Below are 15,308 nucleotides of genomic sequence, written 5' to 3' on the forward strand. Positions count from 1 at the left end.
GAAGCGCAGGAACTTGAACTCCTGTTTTGCCTGCTTCCAAGAGTATCAAGGCGACTCGCTGAACAGGAGGCCTGACAAACTAAGCACAAGGAGAATTCTTCCGGAAGGCTGCTCGGAAACTCGCGCGCTGCTGGCCCCGCCCCACTCCGAGGCCCCGCCCAGGCCATGAGGCCGGGAGAGGAGGTTTCCATGGAGACGGCAAACAAGGCGCATATTTGAGGGGCTGCCGCTGGACTACTACCCCCGTCGCCGCCATGATCCCCCCTGCGGACTCTCTGCTCAAGTATGACACCCCGGTGTTGGTGAGCCGAAACACGGAGAAGCGGAGCCCCAAAGTAAGGAGGGGTTTCAGGGGGCGTCTCAGGGGGCGGGGGAGCCTGGAAGCTCGGGTACAGAAAGGTCCCGGCGTTGAGGAGGGGGACTCCCGAGGGATAAGGTTTGCAGCAACTGGAAGAGAAGGGAATTGGGATGGGGGAAGGAGGATGGGAGAGCGGAACAAGAAACCCAGATGGGGGACCCCAGAGGGCAGATTTAGGATGAGAAAGGAAGTCAAAGAGATGGATGGGGCTCACCCTTTTTCATAAGTAGCCTGGTCCAAGAACGGATCTGGTGGTGACTGCTCCATCACTAGAGGCGTGAAAGCAGAGGGCTGAGCACCCTTGCCAGAAACGTCGTTCCAGGAGATACAAGCCTTGGGTCAGGGTGGGACCAAAGACTCTTCATGGCTTCCTTCCGCTAAGACACAACTTCTGACCAGAGGAGAGATGGGGGAAGTGAGCTGGGAAGAGGGGAGGGGTGTTGAGTAGACCTGGAGCAACCCCGAGGGCTTGGATGTGTGGATTCCAGTGCCTGAATGACCTCCTGCCCTATCTTGTCTCTTCTCAGGCACGGCCGCTGAAAGTCAGCCCCCAGCAGCCTGGACCCTCGGGTCCGGTCCCACAGCCACCAAAGACCAAGGTTCCCTCAGCATCCTGTGTCCCAGATCCTACGAAGCAGGCAGAAGAAATCTTGAATGCCATTCTGCCCCCAAGGTAAAAAAAAAAAAAAAAAAAAAAAAAGTGGGAGCGGTGGCTGACAGAAAGCCCAGGTTTTGCATTCCAGTGCTCCGCAACTTAGGAAGAGGCACCCTGTCTCTGTTCCTGGCCAGGATTTCCTCCCAGCATCCCAGAACTCCTAGAGCTTGCAGATGGCTGGATCCTGGGAGGATGGGGGGACCTCTTCTCTGCCATCCTCATTTCCCAAGTGCTCTAACCCAAGCCTGCGGCTTTAAATACCATCTATATGCTGATGGCTCCCAAATGTGTTGTCCCCAGCCCTGTCCTTTCCTCGAAACTCCAGACCCATATGTTCTACTGCTTTCTCATTATCTTCATGAAGGTGCCTCATAGACATCTCACCCTTCAGCATGTCCAAACGAAATCACAAGGCGTCCCTCTCCCCACCTACTCGTCCCCAGTCTTCTCCTTTCTACTAGTAGCTCAGGCCACCTTGCATTCCTTTTGGTCTCTCACATCACACGTCCTATCCTTCATCAACTTGTTTTGGCTCCACCTTCAAACGGACATCCCCCTCCCCCCCCCCCCCCAGGGGCGCCTGGGTGGCTCCCTCGGTTGAGCGTCTGACTTCAGCTCAGGTCACGATCTCATGGTCCATGAGTTCGAGCCCCATGTCGGGCTCTGTGCTGACAGCTCAGAGCCTGGAGCCTGCTTCCAATTCTGTCTCCCTCTCTCTCTGACCCTCCCCCGTTCATGCTCTGTCTCTCTCTGAATCAAAAACAAACAAACAAAAAAAAACAAAAAAATAAATAAATAAATAAAAACCGGACATCCCCAATCCAACCACTTCCCACTGCCTCTGCTTCCACCATCTTGTTCCTAGTCACTGTTTGTCACCTACAGTGGCCTCCTGTCTGAAAACCTTGCTTCCGCTCTTTGCCCCTACGATGTATCCTCTGAACAGCCCCGAAATCACAAGCCAGATCATGCCAGTCTTCTACCAGGAACTCTTTACTGGTTTCCGATGTGACTCAGGCTAAAATCCAAAGTCTTGAGAATGACCCGGAAGCCCTGGCATGATCTCGTCCCCTGTTATTCTCCTTGTTCAGTGTACGAATGCCATAGGGGTGTCTGCTCACTGCTTCTGAAACACCGTCCCTCAGGGCCTTGACGGTTGCTGTTCTTACTGCTAAGGATACTCTTCCCCTGACGTCCACCTCATTCCCTTTGTCTCTTTCCTCGGGTCTTGCTCAATTGTGATTTCCTCAAGGGGGCCTTCCTTGCGGATCCTTGTAAAAGACCACCTTCTGCCTTCTTCACCATCCCCTTAACCTGCTTCTTCCTCCCGCAGCCGCATTGATCACTATCTGACATGCTTTGTTGATGATTCTTATGGAATCAGTTGACAGTTCGGTTTTGAAGGTTGTGATGTAAAGAGAGACTGCAGTCTCGTCTGAGATGGAAGTCAAAGAAGGGAGGGGTGATTTTTCAGGTGGTTCTTTCCCATCAATAAAATGGAAATCCTCGGGGTGCCTGGGTGGCTCAGTCGGTTAAGTGTCCGACTTCGGCCCGGGTCATGGTCTCACGGTTCATGAGTTCGAGCCCCACGTCGGGCTCTGTGCCGCCAGCTTAGAGCCTGGAGCCTGCTTTGGATTCTGTGTCTCTCTCTCTCTCTGCCCCTCCCCCGTGCGCACGCGCTCTCTCTCTCTCTCTCTCTCTCTCTCTCTCTCTCTCTCAAAAATAAACATTTAAAAACATTTTTTAAATAAATAAGTAAATGGAAATCCTCCCCCCACAGTGATTCTACCCTCAGGCTCCCTCCTCGTGGTTCTGGAACCTGGCCATGCCTCTGACACGAGGTCTACTATAGTGGGGGCTGGGGGCGGGGGCCACATAGGCACACACCTTCAGGCACACACCTCCCCACTGCACACATCTGCCCCATTCTGGCTGGCAAGGTTCATGGTGCCCTGTGCCTCCCACCCCACAAGTCAGTGGGGGAATTCTCACTGGGCCTTCTGTTCCAACCAAGCAACAATGCCCATGAATCTGTCCTCAACCCGCTAGATTAAGATCTGGAACACAGGTGATGTTTTCACGGGGAGACGTAGGAAGGTAGAGTTGGCCCACAGCTAGGGGCCCCGTGGAGGTGGCTTAGTGGGTGTGGCTCTGGAGCCATACGCTCCTCAAGGAAGAGAGGGGGGTAGAGGGTTGCGGCGGGCTGGGGACCGAGCTGCCCCCTCGCTCCCGCTCAGCCAGAGAGCTCAAAGGGCCACCTCTGCTCGTGTCCCGAAGACCCTGTGGTCGATGGGCCTGCTCAGCCTCGCCGTGTCTGTGCCACAGGGAGTGGGTGGAAGACACGCAGCTATGGATCCAGCAGGTGTCCAGCGCTCCCAGCACCAGGATGGATGTAGTGCACCTGCAGGAGCAGCTGGACCGGAAGCTGCAGCAGCGACAGGCCAGGGAGACGGGCATCTGCCCCGTGCGCAGGGAGCTGTACTCGCAGTGCTTCGGTGAGTGGCGCGGCGTGCGCGGTGGAGGCCGGGGTGGGGGGGATCCGACTCACATCTGCCGCCCCCTCCCCTCCCTTCGAGCACAATCCCCAGCCCTGAGCGTCCCTGAGCTGCAAGCCCACCCCATCCCGGAGTCGTCTTGTGTCCCCCTACCTGCCCCACACCCAGGAACTGCCAAACGCGCCTCCTTCCCGCTCTTTGCCCGCCGACCTGACAACCCGGTTCCTAACCTCTCGGCAAATGTTCGGAGGTAAGATGAGAACTTCCGTTCTGAGTCTTTTTCTTTTCAAAGATTTTTATAATAAGCATATGCTGACTTTTTAAAATCGGAACAACTAACGTGCTAGATTCATATCCATCGACCAATATTCCAGCCCTTGGGCCGGGGAAATATTTCAGGGTAACTTACTGTTAACTGACAGTCACGAACGATTTAAGTGATCGTGTCAAATGGCTGTCCCCCAACCAAACTCACTGGCCCCTGTGGACTCTGACGTTCAGACTGCCTTCAAACCCTGAGGCAGCTGCAGGGGCTGGCAGGCTCCCTTCAGTGTATGATTAGGGTCTGCTCTCCAGGTCGGCATTTATGGAAGAGATGGGTGGGCAGGCTCTAAATCCTACTGTTTCCAGCCCCAAGCCCGTCCAGCTAGAGGGCACACAGGATTTCCCTGCTGCTTTAAAGCAGACGTCACGGGGCGCCTGGGTCATTCAGTCATTTGAGTGCCGAGTCTTGAGGTCCAACTCATGAGGTCATGATCTCACAGGTCGTGGGATCAAGCCCCATGGCAGGCTCCGCACGGTCAGTGTGGGATCCTCTCTGCCTCTCTCTGTCCCTCTCCCAAAATAAACATTAAAAAAAATAAAAATAAAGCAGTCATCACCTTCAAACTGAAAAGTCCAATTTCCATGACTAGTACCCTGGAGGTTTTGCCTGAGGGTGGAAGAGAGGGGCCTCACGGCCGCAAACAAACCTGGGGGCGCCTGTCTCCTCTGTCCCGGGCCCCCAAGTGCCAAGTTCAGAGCAGTGGCTGTATGGCAGGGCTCCTGGGGCCTCTGTCTCCAGGTGAGGAGGACACATGCTAGCACCCTCCCCAGGAGGGTGGGTGGTTAGCCGGAGACGTGGTGCACTTCCTCCTGCCTGCCCTCCTGACCTCGGTGTGTGTGTGCTTTGGAAGATGAGCTGATCCGGGAGGTGACCATCAACTGTGCGGAGAGGGGACTGCTGTTGCTACGAGTCCGGGACGAGATCCGCATGACCATCGCCGCCTACCAGACCTTGTACGAGAGCAGCGTGGCCTTTGGCATGAGGAAGGCGCTACAGGCCGAACAGGGGAAGTCAGACATGGAGAGGAAAGTGAGTGGGGTTGACCCTGGAGCTTCAGCCCTCTGTGACTCTTCTGTCAACCTCAGGGTCACATGCTTGTTGTTCCAGACGACATTCTGACAACCGAGGGTGCCATCCCCTCAGAGGACACCCCCCCGCCCCCCGGGGTTCAGCCTGGTCCTGGCAGAGCTGGCTCCTCTTGGCTGTGCCGTGCCAGTCACTGACCTCCCACTGGGTGGCAGTACAGACCCGGGCCACGTCTCAGGTTGGACAGCTGTGTCCCAGGTCCCCTCTTGAGGCCCAGGCATTCACACCGCCCCATCCTCTTGGCAACGTCCCAGGATGACGGGAGGTTCTGTCCTCAGATTGCAGAATTGGAAACGGAAAAGAAAGATCTGGAGAGGCAAGTGAACGAGCAGAAGGCTAAATGCGAGGCCACCGAGAAGCGGGAGAGCGAGAGGAGACAGGTGGAGGAGAAGAAGCACAATGAGGAGATTCAGTTCCTCAAGCGGACGAATCAGCAGCTGAAGGTGAGCCCCGTGCAGGCCTGGGTGGAGGGGCTCCTGCCCGCCCCCTCCCCCAAACTCCCCCTACCCCCCCCCCCACCCCGGCCCCACGGCTCCGTTTCCTGCAGGGGACTCCGAATACTTGTCCACATGTACTGCCAAGGACTAAAGGAGGCCGGGGGGGGGGGGGGGGGCGGGGGGATGCAGGGTGAGGAGTCATTACACAGATTCTCCACCCTTCTGTCTCTGGAGGGGGGCTCTGAATTTCCACGACCCCTCAGCCTGGCTCCTCAGTCCCTCCAAGTGGATGGTTTTGTTGCCCTTGGAAAAGTTGCCCAGCGTCCAGGAGAGGTGGATATGGCAGAGTGGAACTTGTCTCCTTTTACGGCTGGCATTCTGGAGCCTTCCTAGAGTGGGCGGGATGTCTTCAGCAGGCTTTCGTGGGGGTGCCATCCCGCCTGCAGCCCCCTCTGAGGCACAGCATTTGGGGCCGGCAGGGAAGGAGAAGAACCATTTGAAGTCAGAAACCCTGCCCGGGTGTGTGGTCAGAGGAACTCAACTGTAGGTATTTTTCCTCCAAGCCCCTTTGCCGGTGGTTTACTTTTATCCAGCTGAGCTGAGATGGGGGCCAGGCCTCCCAAACTCCGGGCTCTCCATGGGATCTAAAGGTTCTCAAAGGCTGTGCCCCCAGAGCAGCGGCAGCATCACCCGGCAACTTGGAGAAATACCAATTATTGGGCCCCTTCCGGATCTACTGAACGAGAAACTTGGGGGTTCGGGCCCAACAACCTAGCCAGGTCTGCAGGTGATTCTGGTGCTTGCCTAAGTTTGCGCACCACTGTTCTAGATAGGGGACCTGTTGTTGAGTGGCCGTCTCCCACGGCCCTGGCCGCAGGGGCCCCTGGGTGGATCTCCCTCCCCTCCCTAGTCTCATGGAAAGCTTACATTCTTGCGATTGGCAGGCCTCTTGGGGCTACACCAAGGACAGGCATTTGAGATAAAGAGGGCTTGTATTAACCGCTAGTGCAGGATGACAGATTCTCTCGTTGCTGAGTTTCACCAAGAAAAGCTAGACACTTCACAGCCGGCCACGAATCTGTTGACTTAGCAGCCTCTGAAGCCGCGTGCCTTATCTGCCACGTTCCTTGATCACCAGCCCGAGTTCTTCAGTTCCCCCTACAGTACCCGCAGCCAGAGCAGAGCAGAGCAGAATATCTTGGCATCTTTCTAACATTTACAAGCAACCTTGTCATCCCCTGGGTGAAGGACTCTTTAGAAGTGAGTTATTTTTATTGGCTCCAAGCTGCACTGCAAATAAAGCAGTGTTTGCAGTCCCCAGGATAGACCTACTTAAAGATCTGTCCACACACCATGATAGTAAATTATGTTACCGGCTGCTGGAGGAGCAGAGTATATAACTCCCAAGCGCCTTGAGCTTTACATACAAGATGGACAGCTCCCTACTTACTGGTAGCAATTCTCTCTAATTGGGTGTCAAGTTGTCTCGGTGGCTGAAAAATTGCTGTTTCCCAAACCTCTTGTCCCAGCACAAGAGCTCCCAGGATCCCAAAACTGAGAGCCAAATGTTTAACTTAGCATCTCAGGCCTGAAATCTGAGCCACGAGAAACCACTATTTCAACAACTTTTATTCAATTTCCTTTTCAATGCTTTATGTTCTACACTGAGCCATTATTGTATGGAAACCAGGACAGCTCCGGTTTCTCCTAATGTAGCAAGACCGTGTGCCAAGCCAGACACCAGCTAATCTAGAAAACATGGAATTGGGAATGAAGGGAAAAACACTTGGAGGGGCCGTGTCGGATTCTTCTTCCCAGAGCCTTTTATCACCTCTCAGCTATTTGTTAGGCTGCAAACTTCAAATAATTAACGGAGTTTGCTTTTGTTTTTCAGGCCCAACTGGAAGGCATTATTGCACCAAAGAAGTGATAATTTCCATATGGGCCTCAGCAAGCACTGCTACCCCATCGTAAGCCCGTTGTAATAAAAAAAAAAGCTAGTCTCCTGAGTGAACAAGCCATACCCTCCCCTGATCACCACCCACACGTTTGTCAGAAGTCACACGTGGCCCCAGTGTCATGAACACCTAGGTCTGGCAGCCAGGCTCTCGGCCGGGCAGCAGAAGGTGGCACAGTCTCTGTACGTGGCCAACCTTGGGATTCGCCAACCCGAGCAGTCAGGCTTTCTGCCCCGTCCCTCGCAGGCGAGGCAACGGCCCTCCTGCCACTGCTCCACGCTGGCACTTATATCTAGCCAAATGAAGCTGCCTCCCTGCCCTGGTCCTGGTCCACGATTCATCTTAGACCCGAACTTTGGGCTTCTGGGGCCTGTCTTTCCCTTACTTGGCGTCTTTCACCATCCCTACCCCAGTGCAGTTCTAGTGGCTCGTTTTGGAGATTTGGGTTTATATGATGTTGTTTTATCCCTGCCCACCTAGCCCGCCACGCCCACTTCCCCAGTTTGCCCAGTTGAGGAGGTGCCAAAGGCGGAGTCAAACCTGCCCTGAGAAAGTAAATGTTTGCTGGGAAGAAATACAAGTCACAAGGTCCCCAGTGAGCTGCCCGCACCTCGGCCCCTGCCCGCCGATTTGGTTTGTTCATCTTATTCTGCAGAAAACCAACCCCTGACCCTACACCCCTAACTGGCTGGGGTTTAACAACTGGAGAGGTACCCAGACCTCACATACAGCTCTAATTACTAATGGTCAGGCTATGGCGTGTAGACTGCACTTTAGTATTATTCCTTGTAAGTTAAATCCAAAGTTTGGAGGCCCGTAAACCCAGAAGAGGAAGTTAGCGAAACAAAGCTTTAATTTAGGGCAATCCGGGTGGGCCAGTGCAGCAAGATGACTCCATCATTCATTTAAATTTCACAAGGAACACACCTAAGGAGGCACTGACGTGTCCACTCGGTTGGAATGCCTCAAGCTGCATTCCCAAGGAGCCAAGAAGGACTCTCCTTAGTGGAGCTTTGACCCGACATCATCCCAGTGAAGGCTCCAAGGCTCCCTGGAAGAATCGCATTCCTACCGGAAGAGCTGTGTTCCCAAACATGCCCCACGCAGCTCTAATCTCAGATCTGAAGTCACAGCTTTCACCCTCCTCCAGGTGCCCTGAGGGGACTCTAAGACCCCACCATAAGAGCCTGGCTGGGCTGTCACCGTCGCGAGACAGAACTCTGCTGAGGTGTGCTGGTTCCAGGACTCCTTGGACGTCAAGCACCTACGTCCTGTGGCCAGCTAACAGACACAGCCGACAGACAACTGAAGATGCTGTCACTTGTTCGTATTTTAAAGCTTAGGCCGTGTACATTACATCCTTGAGACTTTCTCGTTTTTACGCTTCTGTTTCAAACTGCTAATTGCCAGTGTAAGAGAAATGCCGCTCTCCATTCTGTAGACCTCATCTGTTTCCGTCAGACGCGCGGGACATGGCTACGCTCTGGAGGAACCAAGAAGTGCCAGGGGACCCCATCATGGAAAGCCCTGGGGGTGGACAGACTGTTTTCACCAGCACTGGTGAATGGTTTCAACTGTCAAACCTCAGAACAAAAGCATCATGGCCTTAGAAATGCCAACCGGGCATGAAGAAAATGAACACAGTTTCTAATTGCCTATTTCTGTATAATTTAATAAACTTTTAAAATGTTACTGCTTATGTTTGAATTTTTTGTGTCTGTGTTTCTGTCCCTCTGAGTCATTGGTCTTCTTTTTGTTCCTGTTCCTGTTTTTCACGTTGTGTGTCTCATAGTAGCGGACGCCAACTTTCCTGGGTTGCTGCTGCCGCGCTGCTCGCCTCCGCTGTAAAAAAAAAAGGCAAAGAAGACAAACCGATCAATCGCGGAAGTCACAGAACAGGCCCCTCTGTTCCTCTGTGCCCCATTCCTATGCTGCTCTCCCAACCAGTGGAAGCAGCGCTCACAAGGGAGGGCTCCCCTCCCAGACCCAAGTGTGCCCTCCCACTGCAACCCGCGACAGCTCTACAGACTGTCGTCGGGTCGTCCATGCTGGAATCTTTCCTACTGAGCTCCCGACCAGTGGCCCTCTGGTCTAAGGGTAAACACTTCCAGGAACAAGCTCTTCCCTTCCCAAGAAGGCCCACTCCAGCTCTGAAGAGCCAGTTACTACACTGAACTTCACAGAGGGCAGGGATCTGTCGGCCTGAACAGCTCTGCTCATCACAGAAAACCAAGGGGCCACATAAAACCAGAGGACTTTCTAGAGGACAGTCTACATGTTTGAGGGCAGCGATGAGAACTCCTAAAGCGTAAGACATGAACTCAAGGACCTTCATCCAGTGGGCCAACTCTTGATCCTGTCTAACCTCAACTAGGTCACTTAGGACTGGGGTTCCTAGAATTCAGCTCCAGACCATCACTTTTAGAGAGCGTCGTCTCTTAGGAAATGGATTTCTCCTCTCTACTTTCTAGACCTGGGTGAAGTTTAAGACCAAAACCAAGACCAAAACCACGTACTTCCTTAGATGTAAGCATCCTGCGAGTTTTATTTGAACGGTCCTCTTCCCTCTGTGCCTTCCGCTTCCTTCCCTTTTTGGTAGGTACTGGAAACAATACATGAGCACAAAGAAAACAAACAGGAATTCTCTGTTCAAAATGTGTCTATGAATCCTAGGGTGGGAATGAGCTTGACGTGCTGGAAGACCAGTGTGCATGGAGCGTGGGTGGGCACAGCACAAAGCGGGGTGAGACAGGGCGCCTGCGTGGTTCAGTCAGTTGAGCGTCCGACTTCTGCTCAGGTCATGATCTCGAGGCCCATGAGTTCGAGCCCCGCATTGGGCTCTGTGCTGACGGCTCAGAGCCTGGAGCCTGCTTTGGATTCTGTATCTCTCCCTCTCTCTCTCTCTGCCCCTAACCCACTCGCATTCTGTCTCTGTCTCTCTCAAAAATAAATAAATATTAAAAAAAAAAAAAAAAAAAAAAAAACTATTCTGGAAAAAAACACAAAAAGAACAAAGTGGGGTGAGGCCGGGAGGGTGCCAGGCTAGGAGGGTCCTGGTGGGCCATGGCAGGATGGGCATTTATGTCATAGAAACGCACTCCTGATGTAAGAAGCTCTGACTCCCAACGGAGTAAAGAATAAATACCTGATCCACCCCCCTTCCCCCCAGAAAATCTGCTGACCCACCCCTAGATTATAAGGTTACTAAAATACTCTTCTTACAAGAAGCTTCCTGAATTAATCCCAAGAAACGTGCAGAATAAAATGTGAATAATCCAACCTGTATCATAAACAGTACATGGTGCCAGTTACGATAAATATCTATGTGGATGACGGCACGAGAGAGGACAGAGAGATTAAAGTTCGATTCCCCGTAGTTCTGAAGACGCAAATCACATGCCAGTGGTTGAACTATTTTACCTGTATCTTCCACTTCTTCAGCTGCTCCTTGCTCTTCAGATTTTGCAAAAACCTTCTCACTTAGTCCCTTGGATATTCTGAAACAGAAAAGCCAGGTAACAAAGCTGCCCGCCAGCCCCCTCGACTGCCCAAATCACGTGCCCACCCGGGGGCTGTGACCACCTTGCGGACCACCTTCTGCGCACGGTTGCCACCCCCAGCCCGCCCAAAGCCGCTGGGCCTCTGCCGAAGACTGAACTAAAGCTTCTCACACTTCACGGAGCTGCACCTTAAAAACCTGCAGATCACTTTTTAAAAATGGCAATAACTCCCTTTCACGCCCCATAGAGTCGTGGCTCCAGTATGCCTGGCAAGTGTTTGAGAAAAGAACGAGCAAACCGCGACTGGTGAGATGAGGCTGCTACCTGACTGCTGAAAACTTCTTAGCTTTGGCTTTGTTTAAAAATCTCTGATATTTAGCGATCTTCTCATCCAAGGCTTTAATAACCGCCTTGGTGTCATTCTCCGTGTGTTCTTCCTGGGACTCCGGGCAAGACTCCTCCTCTTCGTCTCCTGGTAGCTCCTGTGCCTCCTCCTCCCCTTCGGAAAAGCTCTCAAGCTCTTCGTCAATATCCGACATCTCCAAAGGGACCAGGTCATCCCCCGAAAACTGAGGCACGACATTGATTTTGCCAAAGTTCTGCCGAACTCGTGCCAGGATCTGCTGCATTTCCGAGTCAGCGTCACAGCGACTGTTCTCTTTTTCCTTCTCAGTGACGGGCTCCGATGCTTCGCCTACAGCTGCCGTGATTTCCTCTTCTGGGTTCTTCTGGCTTGTTTCTGTGGGGACTTCCAACGATGAGGAGGATGGGAGCTGTTGAGGCCAAACAACGGGGTGCAGGTGGGGGAGAGAGACGGGATCAGAAAATGCAAACCGTTTCTGGCCTCACACCTGGCTCTCAAACGAGGGAGTCCTCTCCCCGGGACTAAGGAAAGTACTGAAAACCCCACACTGGAGTCGTGTCGTTCATCCCCCGGGAGCCACGGTGCGTCAAGCCCAGAAGCCGGCACTAAAGGATCAGAGGGACTCGGCTGCGGGGCCCAAGGAAGAGCCAACTGTGGGTGTTTAACCAGTCACACTATCAGCCATTCCCCACAGTGTGCGACTCCCTCCGCCCCACCTGAGGAGGGCAAGGGACGGGGGTGCTGAGGTAAGCACGCACAAGAGGGGGGCGCACAACCGCCCGAGAGCGAAAGCAGAGCGCTGCTCGGGGTGCAGGGACAGGCCCCGGGAGGAAAGGTCTGAGGTAATTAAAGGTGAAGGAGAAGCTCGTGCCAGGCTTTATCCCGGCGCTACGTGCTTGTAGTATCGTTTTAACCTTGCAACGGAGACTCCTGGAACTTTAGTGATTTTTCCGAAGGCAAGGGTGGCTACACAAAGCGCTAAATAAGTCAGGAATTCAGAAAATTCAGGAAGTTGCATACAAAATTCGCAGGTACGTTTTTATACCTTTTTCCTCAGCTAAGGGTATAGTGTTTGCGTTCTGAAGGAGTGTCAGCCACTACCAAGAAGAATAAAAGAAGAAAATTGCAGACTGGGGGAACTAATGATCTGACACACTCAACGACCAGACACTAAGAGTCCAAGATCGCCCCACCGTGTGCACACAGGGTCAGAGCAGACCCTGCCGACGTCTTCCTCCCTCACGTCCAGCAGCTGGTGAACTCACGACCGTCCAGCGGCTTCCCACCACGTCGCCCTGCCCTCGCCCACGTGGGTCCGGGTCCGGGTCCAGCCCCACGACCTCTCCACTCCGCGACCGCAGCACATTTGCTCCCACTCAGGTGCTCCGGGTGGGGGGCAGCCTCTGCCCGCACCCCTCTCCCCTCAAGATACCCGCAAGGCTCCTGCCTCCTACCGTTAAGGGCTCCACCAAAAGGCCACTTCCTCAGAGGCCACCCCCAGCCACCCCACGTACAAGAACACTCTCCCATCTCCCAAACCCACTTCCCTGGTCCTGTCCTCATCACAGTCACCAGTACCTCCCGACGGAATGGATTTACCTCTTTACTATCCGTCCCTGTAGCATAACGTATGTTTGGTCTTTGCACCAGAACTGTAAAACCCTCTGCATCTCCTGGGTACAGAAGGGTGTCTTTTGTTATTCATAACGAGTCCCTCTCCACCACCCCAGAGTTTATCTGATGAGATGCTCATGGTGGGGCCTTGCTTCAGAATGGGGGCTGGTCACCAGACGGACCAAGCACTTGATGAAAGGACTAGAGATGGAGTTTGATCACTGATGGCCAATACTTTAGTTAATCAGGCCTACGTAGGGGTGCCAGGGTGGTTCGGTCGGTTGAGCGTCCGACATCGGCTCAGGTCACGATCTCACGGCTTGTGAGTTCGAGCCCCACGTCGGGCTCTGTGCTGAGAGCTCGGAGCCTGGAGCCTGCTTCGGATACTGTGTCTCCCTCTCTCTCTGCCCCTCTCCTGCTCATGCTCTGTCTCAAAAATAAAACATTTAAAAGAAAAAAAAAATCAGACCTACGTAATAGAACCTCCACAAAACACCCTGAAGGATGGGGTCTGGGGAGCTTCTGGGCTGAATGGATTGATATGCTGGGAGGGCACCATGCCCAGAAAGGCCACGGGAACTCCAGGCCACCCACAACCCCACTCCTGGCCCTATACATCTCCATTTGCCTGTTCCTGAGCTGTGTCCTCTACAATAAACTGGCTATCGTAAGCAAACCCTTTTCTGAGTTCTGTGAGTTGTTTCAGCACATTACCAAACCTGAGAACCCCTGAATTTGTAGCTGGCTGGACAGAAGTGTGGGTGGCTGGGGAAGCCCATCCGCAGCTGACCTCTGAAGCGGGGACCATCCTGTGGGGCCGGACCCTAGACCTGTGGGCCTGTGCTAACTCTTGGAGATAGTGCCAGAACTGAATTACTGGACACCCAGCGGGTGTCAGAGCACTGCAGAATTGGTGCGGACAAAGGAAATGCATCTGGTATCAGAAAAAACCACAAGCTCCTCTGCCGGCATCCGTATACACAGAAGTGCGATAGGCAGGGACTCCTCTAGTTTCACTGCAATACCGCCAGTGCCCAGCAGAGTGCCCAGCACACGGGAGATCCTCAGGACGCTTTTGCTGAATGAACCAATCAATGAGTGAACCAGGAACTGGGTATTTTTGGCTGTTTGGTGGCTTTAGGGGGAGAGGAAGAAAGTTAACACCAGTTTCAGGTATGGTGATGCTGAAATGCTGGAGAAAGTATTCAACTGGAAGTTTCTAGCTAATAACTGAAACGCGGAACGGATTTCAGGTAAGAGGGAATGAACCAAAGCTACACAAACCCGAAAGATCAGCATGGAAGTGAAACTTAAAGCCCCCTCTTCAAAAGACTTGGCAGAGCTCTGAAAAAGAGCCTAGAAACAGAAAAGCAAAGGGCCACGGTTGGAGCCTTGTGGTGGTCCACTGCCAGGGGGAGGGAAATCCAACAGGAAGGAAGCTTCTCAATTCAGCCCAGAGGCCCCAAATCTAAGACTTCTTTCCCGGACTATAAACTGTACCACTCTCCTTTTCCCCCTAATTACCAGCTTCTTGAGGACAAAAAAGTTATTTATTCCTATATTCCCTGGGCCTGGCATATTGTTGGGCCTCACAAATGTTGAGTCAATCTTGGAAATGTTCCTGTTCCTCAAGCATAAGGACAGACCCAGTATTGGAAAAGCACTTATAGTTACAGCCCTCTTTGTTCGAGGCCCCAAAGGCTGGTATTTAACCTCGGACTTCCACCACACATCTGCTTCCTGGTCTCCAAATGCCACCCTCACCCCCACCGCCACCCCCTACAAGGTCATAGCCACGGCTCTATGGAAGGGGAGACACTGGCACGGACAGACCACACAGGAAAAAGGCGCTCCACAAAGGGAGGCAATCAAGGCACCATGCCTAGGGCAGGAAGCGTGCTCTCCAAAAGGCAGGTCTGCCCCGTTCTTACCTGGGAGGCTTCAGGGGGCTCTGCGTTGGGCGGCTTGACAAAGAAAGGAATCCGGCCCCTCTGCCAGTCATTGAGAACCATCTTACCCACAGTCTGCAAGTCTGGCTCTCCACCCTGAAATGCCACAGAAAGACTCCCCATTAAATTCACAGGCCAAAGCACCTGCTAGTGTGGGGGCACGTCAGCCGCCCCAGGTGCTCGTCACCACCGGCCTGCCAAGTTTCGGACCGCTCCCACCACACATACCCACAAAAAAGGTCCTCGCCACATACACACGTCTGCCGTGTGACCTGCCCTGGTCTCAAGTCTCACAAACCCTCGCTCACCTTCAGTAACTTCCCAGTCCGGAAAGCTAGCTTCTCGAGAAAGTCCTCAGCATTCTCCCAAGAATCAATCTTGTATGTCTTGCTGATATATTCTGGCTTTGCCCGTTCAAGTACAGCACCAATGTGGTCTTCGGGAGTCTTAATTTTTTCAACTTGAACCTAGATGTTCAGAGGAAATTTCTGGCTTACGAGCTTTATATGGAAGCAGTGAAGTTCACATCTGTAACAGTATCTGAAAATAGATTTCAACACCACGATG

The 15,308-nt window shown here is 53.2% G+C and overlaps 2 protein-coding genes across 3 annotated transcripts in view; one reads left to right on the forward strand and one right to left on the reverse strand.

Annotated features, from left to right (window-relative positions):
* The first annotated feature begins 155 nt into the window (after positions 1–155).
* On the forward strand, positions 156–9,006 carry DNALI1 (dynein axonemal light intermediate chain 1). Of its 2 annotated transcripts, XM_042951635.1 has the most exons (7): positions 156–335; positions 886–1,031; positions 3,339–3,508; positions 4,684–4,862; positions 5,198–5,362; positions 7,251–7,326; positions 8,234–9,006. In XM_042951635.1, exons 1-6 carry the CDS (start codon positions 255–257, stop codon positions 7,284–7,286), a joined length of 777 nt encoding a protein of 258 aa, XP_042807569.1. In that variant the 5' UTR covers positions 156–254; the 3' UTR covers positions 7,287–7,326; positions 8,234–9,006. The 2 variants fall into 2 exon arrangements, with proteins under 2 accessions (XP_042807569.1, XP_042807568.1); XM_042951634.1 differs by lacking the exon at positions 8,234–9,006 and having other exon boundaries at positions 7,251–7,365.
* The window catches only part of GNL2 (G protein nucleolar 2), a 25,350-nt gene continuing 18,953 nt past the window's right edge, over positions 8,912–15,308 (reverse strand). The window contains exons 11-16 of the mRNA XM_042951632.1: positions 15,050–15,208; positions 14,724–14,837; positions 11,139–11,587; positions 10,735–10,811; positions 9,831–9,916; positions 8,912–9,156 (exon numbers count right to left, since the gene is read on the reverse strand). Coding sequence (XP_042807566.1) covers positions 9,004–9,156; positions 9,831–9,916; positions 10,735–10,811; positions 11,139–11,587; positions 14,724–14,837; positions 15,050–15,208 — 1,038 coding nt within the window. The 3' untranslated portion in view covers positions 8,912–9,003. The remainder of the gene's footprint in view (positions 9,157–9,830; positions 9,917–10,734; positions 10,812–11,138; positions 11,588–14,723; positions 14,838–15,049; positions 15,209–15,308) is intronic.

The sequence above is a fragment of the Panthera leo genome, chromosome C1 (genome assembly GCF_018350215.1).
Source record: "Panthera leo isolate Ple1 chromosome C1, P.leo_Ple1_pat1.1, whole genome shotgun sequence".
NCBI classification, from domain to species: Eukaryota; Metazoa; Chordata; class Mammalia; order Carnivora; family Felidae; genus Panthera; species Panthera leo.

Coding starts and splice junctions, on each gene's coding strand:
- DNALI1 (XM_042951635.1), top strand. CDS start 255: ATGATCCCCCCTGCGGACTCTCTGCTCAAGTATGACACCCCGGTGTTG. Junction 336..885: donor CGGAGAAGCGGAGCCCCAAA/GTAAGGAGGGGT, acceptor GTCTCTTCTCAG/GCACGGCCGCTGAAAGTCAG. Junction 4,863..5,197: donor AGTCAGACATGGAGAGGAAA/GTGAGTGGGGTT, acceptor TTCTGTCCTCAG/ATTGCAGAATTGGAAACGGA.